Source organism: Carcharhinus amblyrhynchos, chromosome 11 (assembly GCF_965287045.1).
Source record: "Carcharhinus amblyrhynchos chromosome 11, sCarAmb.v2.hapA, whole genome shotgun sequence".
NCBI lineage: Eukaryota > Metazoa > Chordata > Chondrichthyes > Carcharhiniformes > Carcharhinidae > Carcharhinus > Carcharhinus amblyrhynchos.
Window position 1 is genome coordinate 15,028,574 of NC_137334.1, and position 23,371 is coordinate 15,051,944.

Sequence of the window (23,371 nt, forward strand, 5' to 3'; positions counted from 1 at the left end):
AACAGCTGCATTTGCACTTGTGTTCTAAAACTAACTCAAATATTATAGTCTAAATTTGTGCGTTTTATAGACTAGTAATGAAGCCTAAAAATCTTTAACATGCAGGAAACATTCAACACAGACCTGTTTGCAGTCCATGTGAAACCATTTCAGAGTATAGCTCTGTGATATGTTAAGAGAAGTAATTCTGCATATGATTGTGGTATGCTACAGGTTTTTAAACTGCGTACAATTTTTATTTATGGCTTTGACCAGTAATTTCCTGCAGAGATGAATGTTGTCTACTCCCATTGACGCATGCCAAACGTGCAACTGTCCTGATTTTGCAGTTTAGCATCTCTCCTTCTAGGGTTTCTGTGCACTTTTGGAGATATGTTTTATCTGGATTCTCCTAAGTACACCATTTTGAAGAGAAGAATAGTGTAACCTAAATTTGAGGAGCATATGTTTCAACAAACTATTTAAGAGATTAATGGTAGGCTAAAATTTCTCCTCAAATGAAAAAGCAGAAATTCCTGTTTTACTCTCAAAGTAACAACCACTAGTAAAGTTGTGTTCTCAGAAAGCTCAGATTTCAAAACTGAATGAGGGAGCTGTTAATTATGGGGCAATCTAACATTTTCTTGCCTTGTGTTAAGAATGAATAGTAGAGATATTTTTCAAGATCCTTCAGCAGCATTGAATTTTCCCTGTCAATTTTAACTCGGAACATTATTTTTTCCCTCAAGCTTTTTGGTGGTTGGGGTGCTAAATCAAAGATTTCAGGTTAAATCTTGTCTGCATCAGTACAGTGAGAGTCTGTTTCCATATCCGTCCTTAGAAATTGCCTTGCCTTGCAAGCTCACCTGGAAGATACCCAATAATACAGGAGGAAGCTTGGCAATATGCACTCCTCACTACCCTTGCTTCCCATTTCTGCAGTCAGGTATTCATTATAGAAGCTATAATATGCAGCGTGGTCACTTGGACCTGGTACCGAAAGACTGATTAATACTCATGAACCCACTGCGTTCAAGAAAGGACAAACAACAGAGGGGAGAAAACAAATTTGTAAACTGAAATTTAACTTGGGTAGGAGAACCCTAAAATCAAATCTCCCCTGTACATCAGCCATTTATTGTAGTTTCCAGGTGCAGTGGCATTTCATAATTAGAAATTGTCTGTTTATGTAACTGTTGAAAGTACGGTTAAGATACATCAGTGCATCTATTGAATATAAATCTTGCTTGCAATGGTGCAATGCAGGTATTCATTCTTTTGTGAAACACTCCTACGTAACATCTGACTCTTCCACTGTTGTGAAAGGCACGATGCCCACCAACTCATTATCACTGATAGTATCATGTTTTTACAGTACACCCCCTTCCCACCCCTGCCACCATCGCACCCCAAGAAACAATTCTACTCAATATAGAGTCTTTATAAGTTTTTCAGGTAGCCTCTCTCCTCATAGCCCTGAAAATGTTTCTTATTCAAGTGTAGAATTAATTTTCTTGTGGAAATTACTATGGAATCTGCTTCCACCATCCTTGCAAGCAATGCATTTCAGATCACCACAACTCATTGCACAAAAAGAATTCTCATCTCTCCTCTGGGTCTTCTGCCAATGTACTCTGGTTACTGACCCTCCTGCCAAAAGAAACAGTTTCTCCTCATTTGTTCCATCACACCCCTTGTCATTTTGAACGTTCTTGTTAACCCTCACCTTTGTTTTCTGCTCTAAGGGAAACATTGCCAGCGTGTGGCTTCATAATCTGGAAGCAGTTCACTTTTTTGAATGACATGGCAAATAATTTAAGATATAGCGAACATCTGCTTTTCTCAGTGTGTTGCACTGTTGACAGAACGTGTTGCTTATGTTTTCATTATTTTCTGGTGCTGCAGGTAAAGGAAACAATGGATTCCAGTGCAGATGCTCAACATGGTGACACTCCAATTTCAGAAACGGAAACCCACCAGCTAGCAGTTCAGACACAAGCACAGCTTGCAACTATAGCACAGGTATTTTTCAACATGCTTAACAAATGACAATTTGTGACCAGCGAAACCACAAGTATTCCCGGCTTCAGTTTAAAATTTTTTTGAAATAATCCCTAAACCGTACATACATCACTGTCTTTTCCCTTCAGAATTGGTTTCAAAACCTTCTGACTGATGATTCCTGTCAGGGTAGTTGTGCCGGCTCCACATTTGGTCTCTGTCTCGGTACCTCTGGCTAGGGAGGGGATGATCAGTCAGAGTTCTGCTTCATGCAGATCCAGTAACAGTTTAAGTGGTAGTAGTCTTGAGTCAAAGTGCTATGGCTTCAAACACTGAGGGAGTCCTGCATTGTCAGAAGTAGGATCATTTGGCCCCATTGTCTTCTATTTTGAAGAAGAGCCTGGATAACTTTCCCCAGTGCCCTCATCAATATTTATCTCACACCCACTGTCACTAAAGCAGATGACCTGTCGGTTATCACATATGTGTCTCTGTGTGCAAATTACCTACATAAGAACGAGGAGCAGGAGTAGGCCATCTGGCCCCTTGAGCCTGCTCTGTCATTCAATAAGATCATGGCTGATCTTTTCATGGACTCAACTCCACTTATCCACCTGCTCACCATAATCCTTAATTTCTATACTGTTCCAAAATTTAATCTATCCTTGCCTTAAAAACATTCAATGAGGTAGCCTCAACTGCTTCACTGGGCAGGGAATTCCACAGATTCACAATCCTTTGGGTGAAGAAGTTCCTCCTCAACTCAGTCCTAAATTTGCTCCCCCTTATTTTGAGGCCATGTCCCCTAGTTCTAGTGTCACCTGCAGTAGAAGCAACTTCCCTGCTTCTACCTTATCTATTCCCTACATAATTTTGTGTTTCTACAAGATCTCCCCTCATTCTTCTGAATTCCAATGTGTATACCCCCAGTCTACTCAGTTGCTTCTCATAAGCCGACCCTCTCGATTCCGGAATCAACGTAGGGAATCTCCTCTGTACCCCCTCCAGTGCCAGTAAATCCTTTCTCAAGAAGACCAAAACTGTACGCAGTACTCCACGTGTGACCTCACCAGCACTCTATGCAGCTGCAACATAACCTCCCTGTTTCTAAACTCCATCCCTTTAGCAATGAAGGACAAAATTCCATCTGCTGCCTCAATTACCTGCTGCACTTGCATACCTACTTTTTGTGATTCATGCACAAGGACACCCTTCTGGGTTGTCAGGGTCTCTCTGTACAGCAGCATGCTGCAGTTTTTTACCATTTAAATATTAGTCCATTTTGCTGTTATTCCTACCAAAATGGATGATCTCTCATTTACCAACATTGCACTCCATCTACCAGACCCTTGCCCACTTACTTAGACTATATCCCTTTGCAATTTTTCAGTATCCTCTACACACTTTGCCACTCATCTTAATATCATCTGCAAGTTTTGACGCAGTACACTTGGTCCCCAACTCCAAATCATCTGTGTAAATCATAAACAAAATTGTGGTCACAACATTGATCCCTGAGGCACACCACTAGTCACTGATCGCCAACCAGAAAAACACCCATTTATCCCTGCTCTTTGCTTTCTGTTTGTTAATCAATCCTCTGTCCATGATAATACGTTACCCGTAACACCATGCATCTTTACCTTATGCAGCAGCCTTTGGTGTGGTGTTTGTCAAATGCCTGCCACTTTACAGTCAACTTTCCATACTAAAACAAAAGGCTGCCTCTACCTATATTAATAATTATTCAAGCCCCTAAAGTTGCACTTTAATCATTCATGGCTGTCATCACTGTTATATATTTCTTTGCAGAGAACAAACTTTGCATTCCTCATGTGACATCTCAAAATGGTGACAGTGGTTAGCACTGCTGCCTCACAGGGCCTGGGACCCTGGTTTGATTCCTTGCTTGGGTTACTGTCTGTGCAGAGTCTGCACGTTCTCTCTGTGCCTGCGTGGGTTTCCTGAGTGCTCCGGCTTCCTCCCACAGTCTGAAAGACATGCTGGTTAGCTGCATTTGCCATACTAAATTCTCCCTCAGTATATCTGAACCAGTGCTGGAGTGTGACGACTGGGAGATTTTCACAGTAACTTCATTGCAATGTTGATGTAAGCCTATTTGTGACACTATTAAATAAACTTTTTTTAAAAAGTATGCCGTTTATATTGATAAAGGCATATTATGCTCCATCATACAAAAGTTTAATTGTTCATCCTTAACTTTGTTACAATGACCCAGCACATTTGAGTACTTTATTGGCTGTAAAGTTCTTTAGAACATCCTGTATGTGTGAAAGGTGTTCAATAAATGCAAGTCTTTTTACTGGACAGTGAGTATTACAAGCAAGAACACAGTTCAGCTGTGATAGTCTCCCCAGTCAGATATCTCACAAGCACTTGTTGTCTTGGTTTTTTAGGTTAGATATTTTCCATGTTCATGGAACAATATTCAAGCAAATGTCAGTGACCTTGCATGATGACAAAAGAATATTTGGCTGAAGAAGGTTAATCAATGTGTCAACAGCATGGGTAGTCTCAGTTCAGTGGACGAAACTCACAACAAATCCAATCTTAATTCAGTACAAATCCAACCTTAAAAAGGACAGAAGTGCGGGGAATTGGTGCTTTCTTCATCTTTAAGATGGTTTCTACCTACTCTTAACATGAATAACTGCTCTATGATTCTGACACTAAGTATTATGTCTGCATTCGTAAGCACTGTCGTGATATAAGGAGAAGGAGGCCATTCGGCCCATCACGTCTGCACCGACCACAATCCTACGCTTGCATCTTATATCTTACAAAGCAAAAGTTGCCATTCTTGTATATCTGGAGCAATACCATTTTTAATGGCAGCGCTTCTAAAAGTTAAATTTTTGAAAACTCCTTTGCCAACATGTGAATTTACAAAATTTCTATGCTTTGCACCACAAAGGTTAAAAATGGAGTGGGACTTTTGAGTTGGTTTGTAACAAATATGTTACTGGGTAGATAAACCCAGCCAGGAAATAAGACTCAAAAAATGAGGTGCACTGACACTTTTCATCCTCTCCAACACATTTCCTCCATTATCCAGCTCAGTGGAGCTACTAACAATATTGTTGCATCCTTTGTCTTGCCAAGGATTTATTCTTGGCTCCTATCTGTGCTCCTTATCAACATCATCCATAGAAATGGGGTCACCTTCCACATATATGTTGATGCCACCAAGCTTTTTATTCATTCCTCATTCTCAGTATCAACCCTATTTCACCTGAGAAAGTTTCTATCCTCCTTAAACATTATTTAAGAAAACCCTTTTCTTCTCTGCATTAGTTGGTCTTTACACTTCCTTACATTTCACCAGCAATTATACTTTTTTGACATATGAAAGCACTTTGGGACATCCGGAGATTATGAACCTCAGTATGTAACTGAAAGTTATTCCCTTTTCTCATAATTATTCAATTTTGAATGAATGTTTCACACCATTTCAAAATTCTGTAAATTCCAGAAAGCATCAAATGTGACTTCACTATTTAAGAAGGGAGGAAGATGGAAACTTCTTTTTTTGATAAAGAACAAAGAAAATTACAGCACAAGAATAGGTCCTTTGCCCCTCCAAGCCTGCACCAACCACGTTACCTGACTTAACTAAAACACCCTACGCTTCTGAGGAACATATCCCTTAATTCCCATCTTAGTCATGTACTTGTCAAGACGCCCCTTAAAAATCACCACTGTATCTGCTTCCATTACCTCCCCTGGCAAAAAAAAATCTGCCTCATGCATCTCTTTTAAACCTTCCCGCTTACACCTTAAATCTGTGCCCTCTAGTAATTGACTCTTCCATCCTGGGAAAAAGCTTTTGATTGTCCACTCTGTCCATGCCTCTCATAATCTTGTAGACTTCTATCAAGTCTCCCCTGAACCTCCATCGCTCCAGTGAGAACAAACCAAGTTTCTCCAACTTCTCATAGCAATGCCCTCCATACCAGGCAACATCCTGGTAAATCCAAAGCCTTCACATCTTTCTGGTAGTGTGGCGACTAGCATTGAACACCATATTCTAAGTGCAGCCTCACTAAGGTTCTGTAAAGAGTCAACATGACTTGCCAATTTTTAAACTCAACACCCCAGCCGATGAAGGCAATAATATTGTATGCCTTCTTGACTGTCTTCTGCACCTGCTTTGCCACTTTCAGTGACCTGTGTACCTGTACACCCAGATCCCTTTGCCTATCAGTACTCCTAAGGGTTATGCCATTTACTGTATATATCCTATCTGTACTAGACCTTCCAAAATGCATTACCTCACATTTGTCCAGATTAAACTCCATCTGCCATCTCTCCGTCCAAGTCTCCAACTGATCTACGTCCTGTATCCTCTGATGGTCCCCATCACAATACGCAAATCTGCCGACCTTTGTATCGTCTGCAAACCTATCAATCAATCCAGTTACATTTTCCTCCAAATCATTTTTTATATTACAAACAGCAAAGGCCCCAGCACTGATCCCTGAGGAACACCACTTGTCACAGCCCTCCATTCAGAAACACACCCTTCTACTGCTACCCTCTGACTTTTTTGACCGAGGCAGTTTTATAGCCACCTTGCCAGCTCATCTCTGATCCCATGCGACTTCACCTTCTGCACCAGTCTGCCATGAGGGACTTTGTCAAAGGCCTTACAGAAGTCTATGTAGACAACATCCACTGCCCCACCCTCATCAATCATTTTTGTCACTTCCTCAAAAAACTCGATCGTAAGAACATGAGAAATAGGAGCAGGAGTAGGCCATCTAGCTCTTCAAGCTTGCCCCGCCATTCAGTAAGATCATGGCTGATCTGAAGTGGATCAGTTCCAGTTTCCCGCTTTCTCCCCATAATCCTTAATTCCCTTGTCTGTCAAAAACCTATCTACCCGTGACTTAAATATATTTAGCGAGGTGGCCTCCATCACTTCAACGGGCAGAGAATTCCAGAGATTCACCACCCTTTGAGTGAAGAAGTTCCTCCTCAACTCCGATCTAAACTGCACTGCATCCACCCCCCCACCCACCCACCCACCACCACCACCCTTTGTGGCTATGCCCTCTAGTCCTGCTATCCTTTCTAAGTGGGAAGAATCTCTCTACCTCTACCCTATCCATCCCTTTCATTATCTTATACGTCTCATAAGATCCACCCCCCCCCCCCATCCTTCTAAACTCCGAGTACAGACCCAGTCTATTTAGTCTCTCTTTATAGTCTAACCCCCTCATCTCCAGTATCAACCTAGTGAACCTCCTCTGCACTCCCTCCAAGGCCAAAATATCCTTGCGCAAGTGCGGCAACCAAAACTGCACACGGTACTCCAGCTACAACCTCACCAGTACCCTGTACAGTTGCAGCAAGACCTCCCTGCTTTTATATTCTATCCCCCTCACTATAAAGGCCAGCATTCCATTTGCCTTCTCGATCACCTGCAGACTGGGTTTTTGCGACTCATGCACAAGGGCCCCCAGGTCCCTCTGCACTGTAGCGTGCTGCAACTTTTCACCCTTTAAATAGTCATCCCTCCTACTATTATTTCTGCCAAAGTGGATAACCTCACACTTGCTAACGTTGTACTCCATCTGCCAGGTCCTCGCCCACTCGCTCAGCCTATCCAGATCCCTCTGCAGACTTTCTACACCCTACACTCAGCCCCCTCCTCCAGATCATCTACATAAATGGTAAATAGCTAATTGCTATATAAATAGCTGATAGCTGTATAAATGGTAAATGATCAAATTCATGAGACGCGACCTCCCCGTCACAAAACCATGTTGCCTGTCACTAATACGTCCACTTTTTTCCAAGTGGGAATAAATCCTGTCTCGAAGAATCCTGTCCAATAATTTCACTACCACTGATGTAAGGCTCACCGGCAAGTAATTACCTGGATTATTCTTGCTACCTTTCTTAAACAAAGGAACAACATTGGCTATTCACCAATCCTCTGGGACTCCCCTGTAGCCAGTGATGTCAGCAGTAGGGAAAATATATGACTGGACATTTAGAAAAGAATGGTAAAATTGGGCAAATTCAGCATGGATTTATGAATGAAAAATCATGTTTGACAAACGTTGAGTGTTTTTTTGGGGATGTTACTTGTAGCATGGATAAAGGAGAACCTGTGGATGTGGTGTATTTGGATTTTCAGCAGGATTTTGATAAGGCCCTGCACCGGAAGCTAGTAAATAAAATTAGAGCGCGTGTAATTGGGGGAAATGTAGTAGTATAGATTGAGAATTAGTTAACAGGCAGAAAGCAGAGAATAGGAATAAACGCATCATTCTTGGGAAGGCAGGTTATTATTGGTAGGGTACCACAAGGATGAGTATTAGGGCCATTGCCATTCATACTATGTAAATAATTTGGATCCAATTGTAATCTTTCCAAACAGAGTGGGAATGTAAGTTGCGAGGAGAATGCGGAGAGGCTTCAAGGGGACTCGGACAGGCTAAACAATTGGGTCAGAACATGACAGTTGGAATACAGTGTGAATAAATGTGAAGTTATTCACTTTGGTAGAAAAAAAAGCAGGCAGAATGCTTCTCAACTGATGAGAGGCTGACAAGTGTGGGTATCCAGAGGGACCTGGGGACTTTGTCTGAGAGCCACAAAAAGCTGGCATGCACATGCAGCAAACAATTCAGAAAGCAGATGGCAAGTTGGTCTTCATCATGACGGGTTTGAGCACAGGAGTCGGTCTTACTGCCAATAACTGGAGCCTTGGTAAGATCTCACCTCGAGTATTGTGCACAGCTTTGGTTCCCACACCTAAGGGAGGATATACTTGCCAGAGACGGAGTGCAAAAGAGACTGATCCGATTAGCCCCTGGGATGGTGGGATTGTCTAATGAAAACAGATTAAGGAGACTTGGTATTCTTTGAGGAATGAGGGTTGACTCCATGGAAAGTTACAAAACTTACGGCATGTGACAGGGTGAATGTGAATGAGATGTTTCCCCTGGCTAGAAAGTTTAAACTTTAAAACCAGGGAACATAATCTCAGGATAAAGGGTGGGCCACTTAAGACTGAGATGGGGAGGAATTTCTTCACTCGGGGGCGGGGGGGGGGAATATTTGGAATACTGTACCCAAGAGGGTTGTAGAAGATCACTCATTGAGGATGTTCACAATAGTTTTGTGAAATCTACTGATTTCTAATAACACTGAGGGATATGGCGATAGTGCAAGAAAATGGCATTGAGGTAGATAATCTAATTGAATGGCAGAGCAGCCTATTCCTGTTTCTATGTTCTACTCTTTTCATACATTGTTAAATTTCACCCCATTAACATTAGGTACTGATATTAAATTGTCAGGCAGTTTACACCTCATCAGTTCAAATCTAAAAGGCATTTTCATCCAGATGGTTTACCCTTATCAGTATCTCACAACTCAAAATTATGAATCGAATTTTTTTTCCACGATGGTGTTGACGTGTATCATGCTGTGTATCAAAGACACTTGCTGATCTCAAATTTTGCAGTGTTAGCTATCTTCCCATTTTTATAATCCACTTCAATCACATCTCTGGTATCCTCCTCTTATCCATCTATGAAAGCCGCCATTGATGACTGCCCCTTGTCAAAGTTAAAAGATGTGTTGGTGTTTTACTGCCTTCTGCTGCTTGGAGGAATTGTTGCCCGCTCTATGCTGGCTCTACTTTAAGTGCTGTTTAGATGAGTTGCACAGGATTGAAATAGCCTGAACAAAACTTTGTGACGTGCTAATAATGGGTCCTTATCCCCTCAGCCTTTGACACAACTGACCAAACCATCCTCACCAATCTGGCTCCTTCATTGCCTTGCTTGGTAATGCTGTTGCAGCTTGATTCAACACTTGCCTATCCAGTTGTAGCCAGAGTATCACTATTAAAGGTGCCTTATTCTGCTTCACAGCACCACCTTGCAGTTCCCCATCACGCCGCCATGGTTCCCTCCTATTCCATAGCCACATGCTGCCCTTAGATGACAGTCTAAGTTTAAGTTTATTTATTAGTGTCACAAATAGGCTTACGTTAACACTGCAATGAAGTTATTATGAAAATCCCGTAGTCGCCACACTCTGGCATCTGTTCAGGTACACTGAGGGAGAATTTAGTATGGCAATGCACCTAACCAGTACGTCTTTCGGACTGGGGGAGGAAACCCATGCAGACACAGGGAGAACGTGGAGACATTGCACAGTGACCCAAGCCAGGAATTAAATCTGGGTCTCTGGCTCTGTGACGCAGCAGTGCTTGCCACTGTGCCACCCATGTCTTTAGACATGGGGTCAGCTTCCAATATGTATTCTGATAGACTATTATTCAACTTTTAACAGTCCACTATTCCTGTCGACCCTTCTGCTGCTGTAATATCGGGCTGCATGTCTGGCATCCACTCTTGGGTGACCGACAGTTTCCTCCAGCTAGCCATTGAAAAGACTCAGGCTATACTCTTTGCCCCTGCTATAAACACACAGCTCTTACAGCTGGTCCCATTTGCCATCACAGTCACCATGTTACGCTGAGCCAGATTGTGTGCATCCTCCGTGTTTTTTATCGTACGCTATCTGTATACCTCTTACTGACCTCACTTTATCTGCTGGAATTGTTTTCCTTGGAACAGAGACGGCTGAGGGGGGACCTGATTGAGGTTTACAAAATTATGAGGGACATAGTGCAGATACGAAGTAATTAGTAGAGTGGTCAATAACCAAGGGACAGGAGATTTGAGGAGAAGCTTTTTCCACCCACAGTATGGTGGGAATCTGGAATTCGCTGCCTGAAAAGGTGAAAGAGGTGGGAACCCTCATCATTTAAAAAGCATTTAAATGAGTTTTTGAAATGCCATGGCATACGAGATTATAGTATTTGAATGGGTAAGTGCTTGATGACTGTCATTAACACGATGGACTGACGGGCCTCTTTCTGTGCTGTTAAGTTCTATGACCCCATTCTCCAGGTGAGCCCCACAACCTCTGTCCTCATTATTCAGTTTGTCCCAAATCTACCTCAATCCCCCTAATACTTGTTTTGAATAACAACTGATATGTATAGTGCAAAAATAGACAAATTTAACACAGCACCTGAAAGGAGACATCAGGACAGATGACTAAAAGTTTGATCAAAGAAATAGCTTTTAAAAGATGAGAGAAGCAAAGAGATTTCGGGCGGGATTCCAAAGCTTGGGACCGCTGAAAATATAGTTCCTTACATTGGGATATTCAAAATGCAAAAGAGGCCAAAGCTGAAAAAGCACCAAGTTCTCCAAGAACTCTAGGGCTAGTGAAGGTTGCAGAGGATTGGAACACAAGATGAAAATTGCAAATGTGAAGTTTTCGTGGATTGCCACAAACCAACATGTCAGTGAACATGAAGACACCGCTCTGAAGGGCCTTGGGACACCTTTCTAAATTTGAGTTAATCAAATTGTGTTTTAAGTTTGTGTTTCTTGCACACGGCAGCTTTTCTGCATACTTAACATACTGAGCGTGTTTTTCTCATATCATGGTATCTAATATTTGAATGAATAAGATTGAATTAATCTATGAAATGTGAACTAATTGCAAAAATGAACTTTTATTTGATATTTACAGGTAACCATGCCTGGGATCCAATCCACAACCAGTCCAACAGTAACATTAGTGCAGTTGCCTAATGGGCAGACTGTTCAGGTCCAGGGAGTTATCCAGGCAGCTCAATCATCGGTTATACAGTCGCCTCAAGTTCAGACTGTCCATGTAAGTTCCACTAAAGCAATCATATGCTTCAGGTACACTATATTAATCCAAATATAAACTGCACTTGAAAGGGGGTGGTATGGTTGATCTTGTCCATGTTATTTCAGGTGAATTGCTGCTCAATTTTATTTTGTGGTTGTGCTGTATGCAGATTTTGTTTTTGGAGAAAATTTTATCATGGAATCCCTACAGTGAAGAAAGAGACCATTCAACCCATCAAGCCTGCACCAACCACAATCCCACCCAGGCCCTATCCCTGTAATTTCACACATTTACCTTGCTAATCTCCCTAGCACTAAGGGGCAAGTGAACGTGGCCAATCAACCTAACACACACAACCTTTGGACTGTGGGAGGAAACCCACACAGATGGGGAGAATGTGCAACCTCCACGCACGGCCACCTGAGGCCAGAATTGAATCCGGGCCCCTCGCGCTCTGAGGAAGCAGTGCTGATCACTGTTAAGGTCAGTGTAGAGAGGAGGCAAAACTGAAGCATCGATTGTTAGCATTTTTCCTTGCTTTGTGTTTTGCTAAACAATTAATAGTTTTCTTATTATTGCAAGCTTCAACGAAAACCTTTGCAAGAGACTTGCAGAACATTTTATTCGACATGAAGCTTCATTTCCTTCATGCTTTTGTTAGACACCATTGCATTTCTTTTGCCCTGAATTTGTCCATCTTTAAGAGAGCTACTCAATAGATTTTCATTTGATGCATTGGATAGCATACCAGAAATTTCGATTCCCTGCGCCATGACAAAGTAATTCATGAGGCCTTTCCGATGTATCACATGGTAAAACGTTTTGTTTGCAACCAGAATTTCAGTGTGAAATTTTGTGATGTTTTGTGGCAAAACTAATTCTCACATGATAAAACTGAGTGCCAGAGAGGCTTTAAATTTGGTGACTGGTGTAACGATCCTTAGCCAGATATAGGGTGGTTGGGAGGTTGGTGGCAGAGGAAGATCCTGTTAGAGACCAATAATGTTTTGTTTAAAGTTTTAAAAAAATTTGAGATTCAAAATGTCTGCTTTTGAAGTAAAGCCACGTGTTTTGAACAAACAAAAAAAACAATGTGGTCAGGTTGTGGGGCAGAGATCCCATTAGGGACCAATAACATTTTATTTAAAGTAAAAAAAAGATTGAGGTGCAAGTCGTCAACCTTTGGAGTAAAACCACAAGATTCCACATGTTTTGAACAAGCGAAATAAAGAAACGTTACTATAAAAGTTCAGAGTAAAAACTTGCAAATCTGCTTGTATCCTAACATTCAGGGTAAGTATGAGGTACATCTGTATTAACAGATGAACTGTGGTCGAACATACAACACAGAATAAATGACAAATGCAACCAATACTGAATCTGTGGATTTCTCAAGAACCCACCAGATGTCAATAAACACCAAGCCAATCTCTTAAAACTCTGTTGCACTGAAGGGGAATTCGCACCTTCACTCTCCTTGGCATGTGCTTCAAAAATCCCTCCCACTTAGGTGGCTTTCACAATGACCCACTTACCTGGGTTTTAGCCTCACCTTCTGGGATTCCTTCTCATCGAATTCCTGGATACATTCAACACCAGTGCACTTGCAAGTCCATGGCCATTCCAAACAGAACACAATTGCACCAAAGGGGTACCTTTTCTGTGGTGGCCCTCTTTATTTGAAAGTCTGCTATCTGTAGCTTTTTTTTTAGTTTTACTTAACTGAGAGCTGTCCCTGTCTTTGTGACACTTACAGGCTGACTTCCCAAAACTGACTGAAACTGACCCTTGAACTGATCCCATTTCACAGATACGTTCATAAGATACAGGAGCAGAATTAGGCCATTCAGTCCATTGAGTCTGCTCTTCATCTCCATTTTCCTATCTTCTCCCCATAACCCTTCAACCCATTATCAATTTAAAATCTAACTCCTCCTTAAATTTACTCACTGTCCCAGCATCCACTGACTTTGCGGCAGCGAATTCCACAGATTCACAACCCTTTGGGAGAAGTATTTTCACCTCAACTCTGTTTTAAATTTGCTACCCCTTAAGACTATGACCTCTTGTCCTAGAATGCCCCACAAAGGAAACATCTGCTCTACACCTACTTTATCAATACCTCAATTTGATTTCTCCTCATTCTTCTAAATTCCAGAAAGTATAGGCCTAAACTGTTCAATCTCTCTTCATATTACAAACCACTCATCTCTGGAACCTATCTAGTGAACCTCTTCTGAACTGCCTCCAATGCCTCTACATTTTTCCTCAAATAAGGGGACCAAAACTGTGCATAATACTCCAGGTCCAGTATAGTTGCAACAATACTTCCTCACCTTCATATTCTATTCCTTTAGCCAAAAATGCCAACATTCCATTTGCTTTCTTTATTATCTGCTGTACCTGCATGCTATTTCTCGCGAATGAGGACACCCAGATCCCTCTGCATCTAAGCACCCCAGAGTGTCTCCCCATTTAGATAAAAGTCGCCTTCCCATTTTTCCAATCAAAATGCTTCTTTCTTAACCACATTAAACCCCATCTGGCCCACTGTCCTATCGTATCTATATCCTCTTTGCAGCTTACTGTCCTGCCTATTTTTGTCATCTCCAAATTTGACTTTCCAAGTCCTGTATCCAAGTCACGAATATAGATTGTAAATCGCTGGGGCCCAAGGACTGAACCCTATGGGACCTCACTAGTTAGTTCTTGCCAACCAGAAAAAAAACATTTATCCCAACTCTGTCTTCTGCCCATCAACCAGTCATCTATCCAAGCTAATAAATTACCCGTAATCCCACGTGATCTAACTTTGTGAATTAACCTTTTGTGCTGCACCTTATCAAACAATTTCCGGAAGTCCAGATATACTATATCTGCAGGATCCCCATTATCCACTTTGCTTGTCACATCCGTGAAGAACTCTAACAAATTAGTCAAACGTGATTTGCCCTTCATAAAACCATGTTGATTCTGATGGATAGCATTTTGACTTTCCAAATGTCCTGATATTGTTTCCTTGATTGATTCTAACATCTTCCCAACAACAGATGTTGGGATGAGAAGTTTCAGTTTGTGGGATCAGTTTGCGAACTGAAATCCCACTTTCCTGACGAAGGAGCAGCGAGTGCTCCGAAAGCTAGTGGCTTTTGTCACCAAGTAAACCTGTTTGAGTTCAACCTGATGCTGAGACTTCTTACTGTTTCTTATTTCTACCCAGGCAGATTCAATATCTTCATCTCCTGTGTTTGTCATTTCTCATTACAACACTGACCCCTTTCTTCACCAGCAAAGCTACACCCACCACCTTTTCCTTTTTAGTCAATCGGTCCGAAATGCTGAGTAGCCTTGGATGTTCGGTTCCCAGACCTGGTCTCCTTGTAACTGTCTCTCAGTAATTGCCACTAAATCATACCTTTTCTATTTCGATTTGCACTGTTAATTCATTAATTTTGTTCCGAATGCTTCATGCATTTAGATAAAAGCTTTTAAATTTGTTCCACTGGTAAATTTCTCTACTTTTTTTTAAACAGTTTCTTGGTACATAAAGACATTCACCCGTTATGTCCCTCTTTCATTGTCTGGTAACCATCCGTGATATTGCTGAACGGTGACCTTATAGAGGTCTATAAAATAATGAGGGGCATGGACAGGGTAGGTAGTCAATATTTTTTCCCAGTGGTAGGGGAGCCTAAAACTAGAGGGCATAGGTTTGAGGGGAGAGATCCAAAAGTGTCCGGAGGTGCACTTTTTTTCACACAGAGGGTGCTGACTGTCTGGAGCAAGCTGCCAGAGGTAGTGGTAGAGGCGGGTACAATTTTATCTTTTTAAAAGCATTTAGATAGTTACATGGGAATGATAGGCATAGAGGGATATGGGCCAAATGCAGGCAATTGGGAGTAGCTTCGCGGCTTTAAAAAAAAAGGGCAGCATGGACAAGTTGGGCCGAAGGGCCTGTTTCCATACTGTAAACCTCTATGACTCTATAACCTGCACTCGTACCACCTCCTTCAATTCGGGTTTTCTAATTTCCCCTACAACTGAACCCAAATCTGAGTTCAATTGTGCTGAAGATTGTTATGAGTGGTGTACCTCAAGGATCGGTGTTGGGGCTTCAATTTTGTACACATTACATAAATGTTTTGGATGAAAGGACTGAAAATATGGTTGCTAAATTTCTTGGCGATGCAAAGTTAGGCAGAAAACTAATTTGTGTGTGAAGGGGACGTGAGAAAACTTCAAAAGAACATAGATGAAGCGAGTGGGCAAAAATCTGGCAAGTCAAGTTCAATGCGGGCAAATGTGAAGTTGGGAGTTTTGGCAGGAAAAATAATAATGAAGCTTGATAAGCAAATGGTGAGAGATTGCAGAGCTCTGAGGTGCCGGAGTCACCGTGAATGAAGGTTACGATGCAGGTACGGCAAATAATTTGGGAAGCTAATAGAATGTTATTTATTGTGAGGGGAATTGATTTGGAGGTTACGCTTCATTAGTGCAGGACATTATGCGAGACCACATTTGGAGAATTGTGTACAGTATTGTCTCCTTATTTAAGAAAATATATAAATGCATTAGGGCAGTTCAGGGAAGGTTTACTGGACTAATACGAGGGTTGTCTTACAAGGAAAAATTTTAGTGGTCTGGTTTGTATCCACCAGAATTCAGCAAGTGTGAGGTTATCCACTTTGGCAGGAATAATAGTAGGAGGGACTACTATTTAAAGGGCGAAAAGCTGCAGCATGCTACGGTGCAGAGGGACCTGGGGGTCCTTGTGCATGATTCACAAAAACCCAGCCTACAGGTGCAGCAGGTGATCAGGGAGGCAAATGGGATGCTGGCCTTCATAGCGAGGGGGATTGACTATAAAAGTAGGGAGGTCTTGCTGCAACTGTACAGGGCACTGGTGAGGCTGCAGCTGGAGTACTGTGTGCAGTTTTGGTCGCCACACTTGCGCAAGGATATTTTGGCCTTGGAGGGAGTGCAGAGGAGGTTCACTAGGCTGATACCACAGTTGAGGGGGTTGAGCTATGAAGAGAAGCTGAATAGACTGGGCTTGTACTCGTTGGAGTTTAGAAGGATAAGGGGGGATCTTATAGAGATGTATAAGATGATGAAGGGGATGGATAGGATAGAGGTTGAGAGGTTCTTCCCGCTCAGAAAGGACAGCAGGACTAGAGGGCACAGCCTCAAGATAAGGGGGGGGACAGTTTAGAATGGAGTTGAGGAGGAACTTCTTCACTCAAAGGGTGGTGAATCTCTGGAATTCTCTGCCTGTTGAAGTGTTGGAGGCTACCTCGCTAAATATATTTAAGACACAGGTAGATAGGTTTTTGGTAGGCAAGGGAATTAAGGGTTATGGGGAGAAAGTGGGGAAGTGGAACTGAGCCACTTCAGATCAACCATGATCTTATTGAATGGCGGGGCAGGCTCGAGGGGCTAGATGGCCTACTCCTGCTCCTATTTCTTATGTTCTTATTAGAAGAGTAAGAGGCAACTTGATCGAAACTGTTAAGATCCTGAAGGATATTGACGATATATTTTTAAGGCAGAGTTAGATTTAACAAGGGGTTGAGGAAGGCGAATGGGATGCTGGCCTCCATAGCGAGGGGGATTGAATATAAAAGTAGGGGGGTCTTGCTGCAGCTGTATAGGGCATTGGTGAGGCCGCAGCTGGAGTACTGTGTGCAGTTTTGGGCGCCGCACCTGCGCAAAGATATTTTGGCCTTGGAGGGAGTGCAGAGGAGGTTTACTAGGCTGATCCCGGAGTTGAGGGGGTTGAGCTATGAGGAGAGGCTGAATAAACTGGGCTTGTACTCGTTAGAGTTTAGAAGAATGAGGGGAGATCTCATTGAGGCGTATAAAATGATGAATGGGATGGATAGGATAGAGGTGGAGAGACTCTTCCCGCTCAAAAAAGACAGTAGGACTAGGGGGCACAGCCTCAAGATAAAAGGGGGGCGGTTTAGAATGGAGTTGAGGAGGAACTTCTTCACTCAAAGGGTGGTGAATCTCTGGAATTCTCTGCCCGTTGAAGTGGTGGAGGCTGCCTCGCTAAATATTTTTAAGACGCGGATTGATGGGTTTTTGATAAGAGAGGGGATTAAGGGTTATGGGGAGAGGGCGGGAAAGTGGAACTGAGCAGCGACAGATCAGCCATGATCTTATTGAATGGCGGGGCATGCTCGAAGGGCTAGATGGCCTACTCCTGCTCCTATTTCTTATGTTCTTATGAAAGGTTATCAGGTATAGGCAACAGTGTGGAGTTGAAGTTACAATCTGATCAGCCGTGATCTTATTAAGTGGCAGAGCAGACTCGAGTGTCTACTCCTAATTCATATGTTCGTAATATTGTAATGGTAATTTTAGTTTGCTTAATGCTTCTAGGATTATTTCTTAAGGCAGTTTCAATGGAGAGTGACCACAACTCGGATACAAATATATTACGTGGGAACATGCTGGGCCATGCAGGCATTTATACTCCATATACTCTCCCATCCTATTTCATTTAACTCTAACAATATACTCTTGTAATCCTTTCCCCCTTATGCTAATCCAGCTTCCCCTTAAATGCATATGTAACATTTTGCCCAACTGTTCCTAGGATAAACACATGCCATGGTCCATTTGGAAGTACTCCATGGACCAGATGTTTATCATTTCAGTCGCCCCAGTGTGCAGTATGACAGGTTGATGAGTAAGTGTGGGTGGAGAAGGAGGAGATGGTTAGCACAGTAAGCTTGGATTACACAAGTGTTTGGAATTAATTATTGGCACAAACAAAACAGAACTGGTAAAGCTCTGAAATTAACAACACAGTTGGTTGAAAGTAGGTGACTCACTTCCCTTGGTTCCAATTCAGCGCACATTCCCTTGTGCTTTGTCTCCCTTAATTTAACAAAATAAACTTGTCTTAAAATTGCCTTTTGCATGTGAAGATTTGTGATCTATTTTTAAATGAGTTCATCACAGATTAATATTAGAAAACGCAACATTTCATCATCTTTTCACACTCTACATCAGGCATTTCCACATTAATTCGAGCAGTCCTTATGGAGTAAAGCTTTCATTGCAATAAAATTAGATTTTCATCCGATTAGTTCAGACTGGAATTCTGTTTCAGGTTCCAGGAATTGAAGGGTAGTATCTAATTGGGCCTGCAAAATGTGATCCAAGCAGTAGCTTTTAACACTTGTATTATGATATTTCTCTGCTCATTTAGAAGTATTGCATTATGTCTTTAATATAGTGAAGGATTTTTGTGGAAAAAGGGTGCAGAATATCTAACAGTTGTAGAATGTGAGCAGGAAAATATAGGCAAAGTACAGGGCTTGAGGACAGGGAATTTCCTGAGTGTCATGGTGTGGTGGCTGATAGTGGGATGGAAGCCAGATAGATTATTTAATCAAATTTAATTTGAACAATAATTTGCAGCACAACATTTAAGTTTTTAATTTCCCAGGTTTTACAATGTTCCCTTTTAAGCTTTCCCATATCTGATTTAATTTATTTAACTCTCTTATCCTGTTTCACTTCCTTGTTACTATGAGCAATATAAACCCAGTTAAAAACTGGTTAGTCAGAATTTATTAGCAGGCGCTGATTGGAGCCTGCAGGATTGGGGGTGGGATGGGAAATAAGGATCCAATAGAGATTAGCAGGAATGCCTCATCCATAGTAAAGGTTTTAAATTATAGAAATTCACAGCACAAGAAGTGGCCATTCAGCCCATTGTATCTGTGCCAGCTGAGAAAGAGCTATCCAAGCTAAGTCCATAACCTTCTCGCTTACAGCACTTCAGATTTGATGAGGGTTCCTGCCTTACCCTGCTTCAGGCAGTGAGTTGCACTCCCCAACTCCTGGATGAAAAATACTTATCTTCAACTCTCTGTGACATTAACTCTATTTCTCTCCATGGATACCGCTAGTCTGCTGAGTTTGTCCAGCATTTTCTGTTTCTACTTCGTCAGTGCTTCCAGGTTATTTCCTTTTCTGCTAAGGAAGTCATTGTTTCCTATCCACTGTCAGGGCCCCATGAATTTATATTCACTTCAATAAATCTTCCTTCAGCTTTGCCAGTTCTAATGAAAACAAGCCTATCCAATCTTTGCTTATAGCTAAAATTATTAATTCCTGGCAAGGACCTTACAAATCTCCTGTGCATCCTGTCCTGATCATATCCTTCCTGTGTCCGGAACTGTAAACAGTATTCAAGCTGTGGCCTAACTAGTGTTTTATATTATTCTGGCATATTGCCCCTGATAAACTAGTGGGATGTGGTCATATATGGAGAACAAATTACATCCAGGGTATTGGACTTCGATTATTACTGATGTGATTTCCAGGGACTGACTGCGTCCCTCTCCCAACAGCTGGGTGGGACACTGGCGAGCTTATATTGAAGTAACTTTAAAGTTTCCCTTACCATCTATAATGTTGTTGGAAGAAGAAGGGAAATACGTGATTAATCTCAGAGGTGTGGGGGCTGATAGATTCTCGAAAGGATCAAAGAGAGCTCATTTCTTTCCTGTTGTTTAACTGCCCAGCAGCTGAGACTAGGCATCATCCGGAACTGTGAAAAGGGTGACCATTTTTGCTCGACCTTCATTTACGGGAATACAGTCTCTGGCTTTTAATTTTATATGGTTGGCAAATTTTCCCAATATAAAATTTCTTCAAAACGCCTGCTGAATATACTGTCAGAACACAGTGTGCCTCACATACAACCTGCAACTTAGATCATGTGCTGAATAGTATATTGTGACAGCTTGATGTTTTTTAGTGAGGGTCCAAAGTATGTTTAGGTGGGCCACATTCAATGGTTATCCATGTTATTGCGTTAAATTCCTTAGATATCGTAAAATACCACGTTCAGACCAGTGGTGAACAACACCAATTTTGATTAATGGAGTCCTGCACAGGACTGTTATCAAACTGAATTTGATACCGAGTCGTATCAGCAACTTGCGGATAGATGACCAAAAGCTTGGTCAGAGAAGTAGGTTTTAAGAAGCATCTTAAAGAAGTGAGAGGGGAGCGGTGGAAAGATTTAGGGCCGAGGCGACTGAATTTACAGTCACAAAACGGCAGCACAGTGGTTAGCACTGCAGCCTCACAGCGCCAGGGATCCAGGTTCGATTCCCGGCTTGGGTCACTGTCTGTGTAGAGTTTGCACGTTCTCCCTGTGTCTGAGTGGGTTTCCTCTGTGTCTCTGGTTTCTTCCCACAATCCAGAGATGTGCAGGTTATTTGGCTTGGCTGTGCTAAATTGCCCCTTGGTGTCAGGGAGACTAGCTAGGGTAAATGCATGGGGTTATGGGGATAGGGCCTGGGTGGGATTGTGGTCAGTGCAGACTCAGTGGGCCAAATGGCCGCCTCCTGAGCTGTGGGGATTCTATGAAAACATAGAGGGGATGAAACTCAGTACTGTGCAACTGGGAATTGGAGGAGCATAGAGATTGCAGAGGGTTGTAAGGTCAGAGGAGGTTACATGGGAAGAGGTAAGGAAATGGATTTTTTAAAAATTAGACTGGGATCCAATTTAGTGAGCACAGGCGGCAGTGCAAAATGATTTTAAGTTCAGCAACAAGTACGAGAGAAGTTGATAGGAGGGAGTGTATAATGAAGTCTAATAGTTAACATATTCGTATAGTCAGAGATTGAGTTATCATACAGTCTCGGTAGATATTTTAGTGTTGTAGTGTGCACTAAATTCGCTAATTTTTTTTTCAAATCCCAACATTGATTATAGTGCAAATCTTCTGCTATAAAACTTCTACTTGGAGGCAACCAGAGAATAGATGCTTTGAGTAGATCGTGTCACAGCTGCCATACTAGAGATTCCTTGAAAAAATGATTATCCAAGGCTGTCTGTAAACAGCATGTTCTCTTGGAATCTTCAGATAGATTCTAGGAGATGTGTGGAATAGTTTCCCTACTTGTTTGGAAGTCCTTAACTTTGTTCAGACATTTCTCCAGTTGGCCAGGCATGTTCAAATTCCACTGCAATGACTTGGCCACGATCTGACATGACACTCCCATGCTCTACTGAGGGAAGTGCTGCACTGTTGGTAATGTCATCTTTTAGATGAGGCTTTAAACCAAGGCTCTGTCCACCTATTAGGAAAAAAATCCCTACAGTGCAGAAGGAGGCATTCGGCCCATCAAGCCTGCACTGGCATCAACAACAGTCCCACCCGGGTCCTATTCCCATAACTCCAACTATTTTACCCTGCTACTCCCCTGGCACTCGGGGACAATTTAGCCTGGCCAATCCACCTAACCTGCACGTTTCGAGTGTGGGAGGAAATCAGAGCACCCAGAGTATGCAACTTAAAGATCCCAAGGGCAGATGTGTTCTCCCCAGTGTCATAACCAATATTTATCCTTAACCCAACATCCACAAAAGAAACAGATTATCTGGTTATTATTACACTGCTGTTTAAAACATCTTGCTTGAAAGAAAATTGGCACTGAGAGTCCCACATTATACTGTACATCATAATATATCTAAAGTACTTCACTAGCCATAAAATATATAATCTATTATTAATGAAAGTATTTACCTTGTGGCTAAATTGGAAACAACAAGGTTAGCAGGGCACTGAAACGTCTCTTTATTTCAGATTTCCACTATACCAGAAAGTGAGGACTCCCAAGAATCTGTGGATAGCATGACTGACTCACAGAAACGTAGAGAAATTCTATCGAGGCGGCCTTCATATAGGTAAGTGATCACTTGTTTTTATTACTGACTTGATTTCAGATTGGACTTCTGACTTTGAGGTGTTTTAACCCAAAATGTTATCCATCTCTGCAACATGTTCCTTGTTAAAAGATCATGGGTAGCAGGCACTTGGAAACCATTGTGGGGCAGATACTTCCCTTACTTGGATATATATCCATGGTTCTTCATTGCTGCTGAGCCAAACTCCTGCAGATCCCTAACTGACAGCATTGTGGGTGCACCTAGACCACTCTAGCTGCAGTGGACCCAGAAGGCAGCTCATGATAGTGTTCTCGTCACAGTTCAGGGTGGGCAATAAATGCTTGCCAGTGGCCTCTCACTGAATAAGAAAAAGCTGATTTAAACTCAAGTGAATAATAAAATGAGCACATTCATTTTACTGCTTTCCATTTTGAAAAATATCAACATACTCCAACCTTGGGTAACCATGTGTGTGAAGTTTGCACATTCTCCCTGTCTGTGTGAAATTCCTCCAGGTGCTCTGGTTTCCTCCCATGCTCCAAAGACCTGCAGGCTAGGTTGATTGGCCATGCTAAATTGCCCCTCAGGATTTGTCAGATAAATATATGGGGTTACTAGGATGAGTGGGATTATTGTTGTAGGCTTGATGGGCCAAATGGCCTCTTTCTGCAGGGTTGACATTCTCTGATACTATAATGGATAGGTTGCGCAAATTGTTGACTGACTAGATAAGGGCAATGCCTCATACACAGCCATATAGACAAGGGAAGATTCTGGGTTCCATTCCCAACTTGATCAAGGCTAAAGTAGCAGTTGATGGTGGGCAAATGATCCCATGGGGCTCCTGAGCTACTGAAGTATATAGTTCTCTGATTTAAAATCTAGCACCCTCTGTTTGTGTAAGGGTGTCGGGTAATGAGATGAGTTAGGTTGTGATTTCCTCTCTTGTACTTTCCTCCAACAAACC

The 23,371-nt window shown here is 42.1% G+C and overlaps 1 protein-coding gene across 1 annotated transcript in view; it reads left to right on the plus strand.

Annotated features, from left to right (window-relative positions):
- The window catches only part of creb1b (cAMP responsive element binding protein 1b), an 87,677-nt gene that overhangs the window by 43,900 nt on the left and 20,406 nt on the right, over positions 1-23,371 (plus strand). Inside the window, exons 2-4 of the mRNA XM_080198595.1 lie at positions 1,885-2,001; positions 11,575-11,718; positions 22,322-22,422. Coding sequence (XP_080054721.1) covers positions 1,897-2,001; positions 11,575-11,718; positions 22,322-22,422 — 350 coding nt within the window. The 5' untranslated portion in view covers positions 1,885-1,896. The remainder of the gene's footprint in view (positions 1-1,884; positions 2,002-11,574; positions 11,719-22,321; positions 22,423-23,371) is intronic.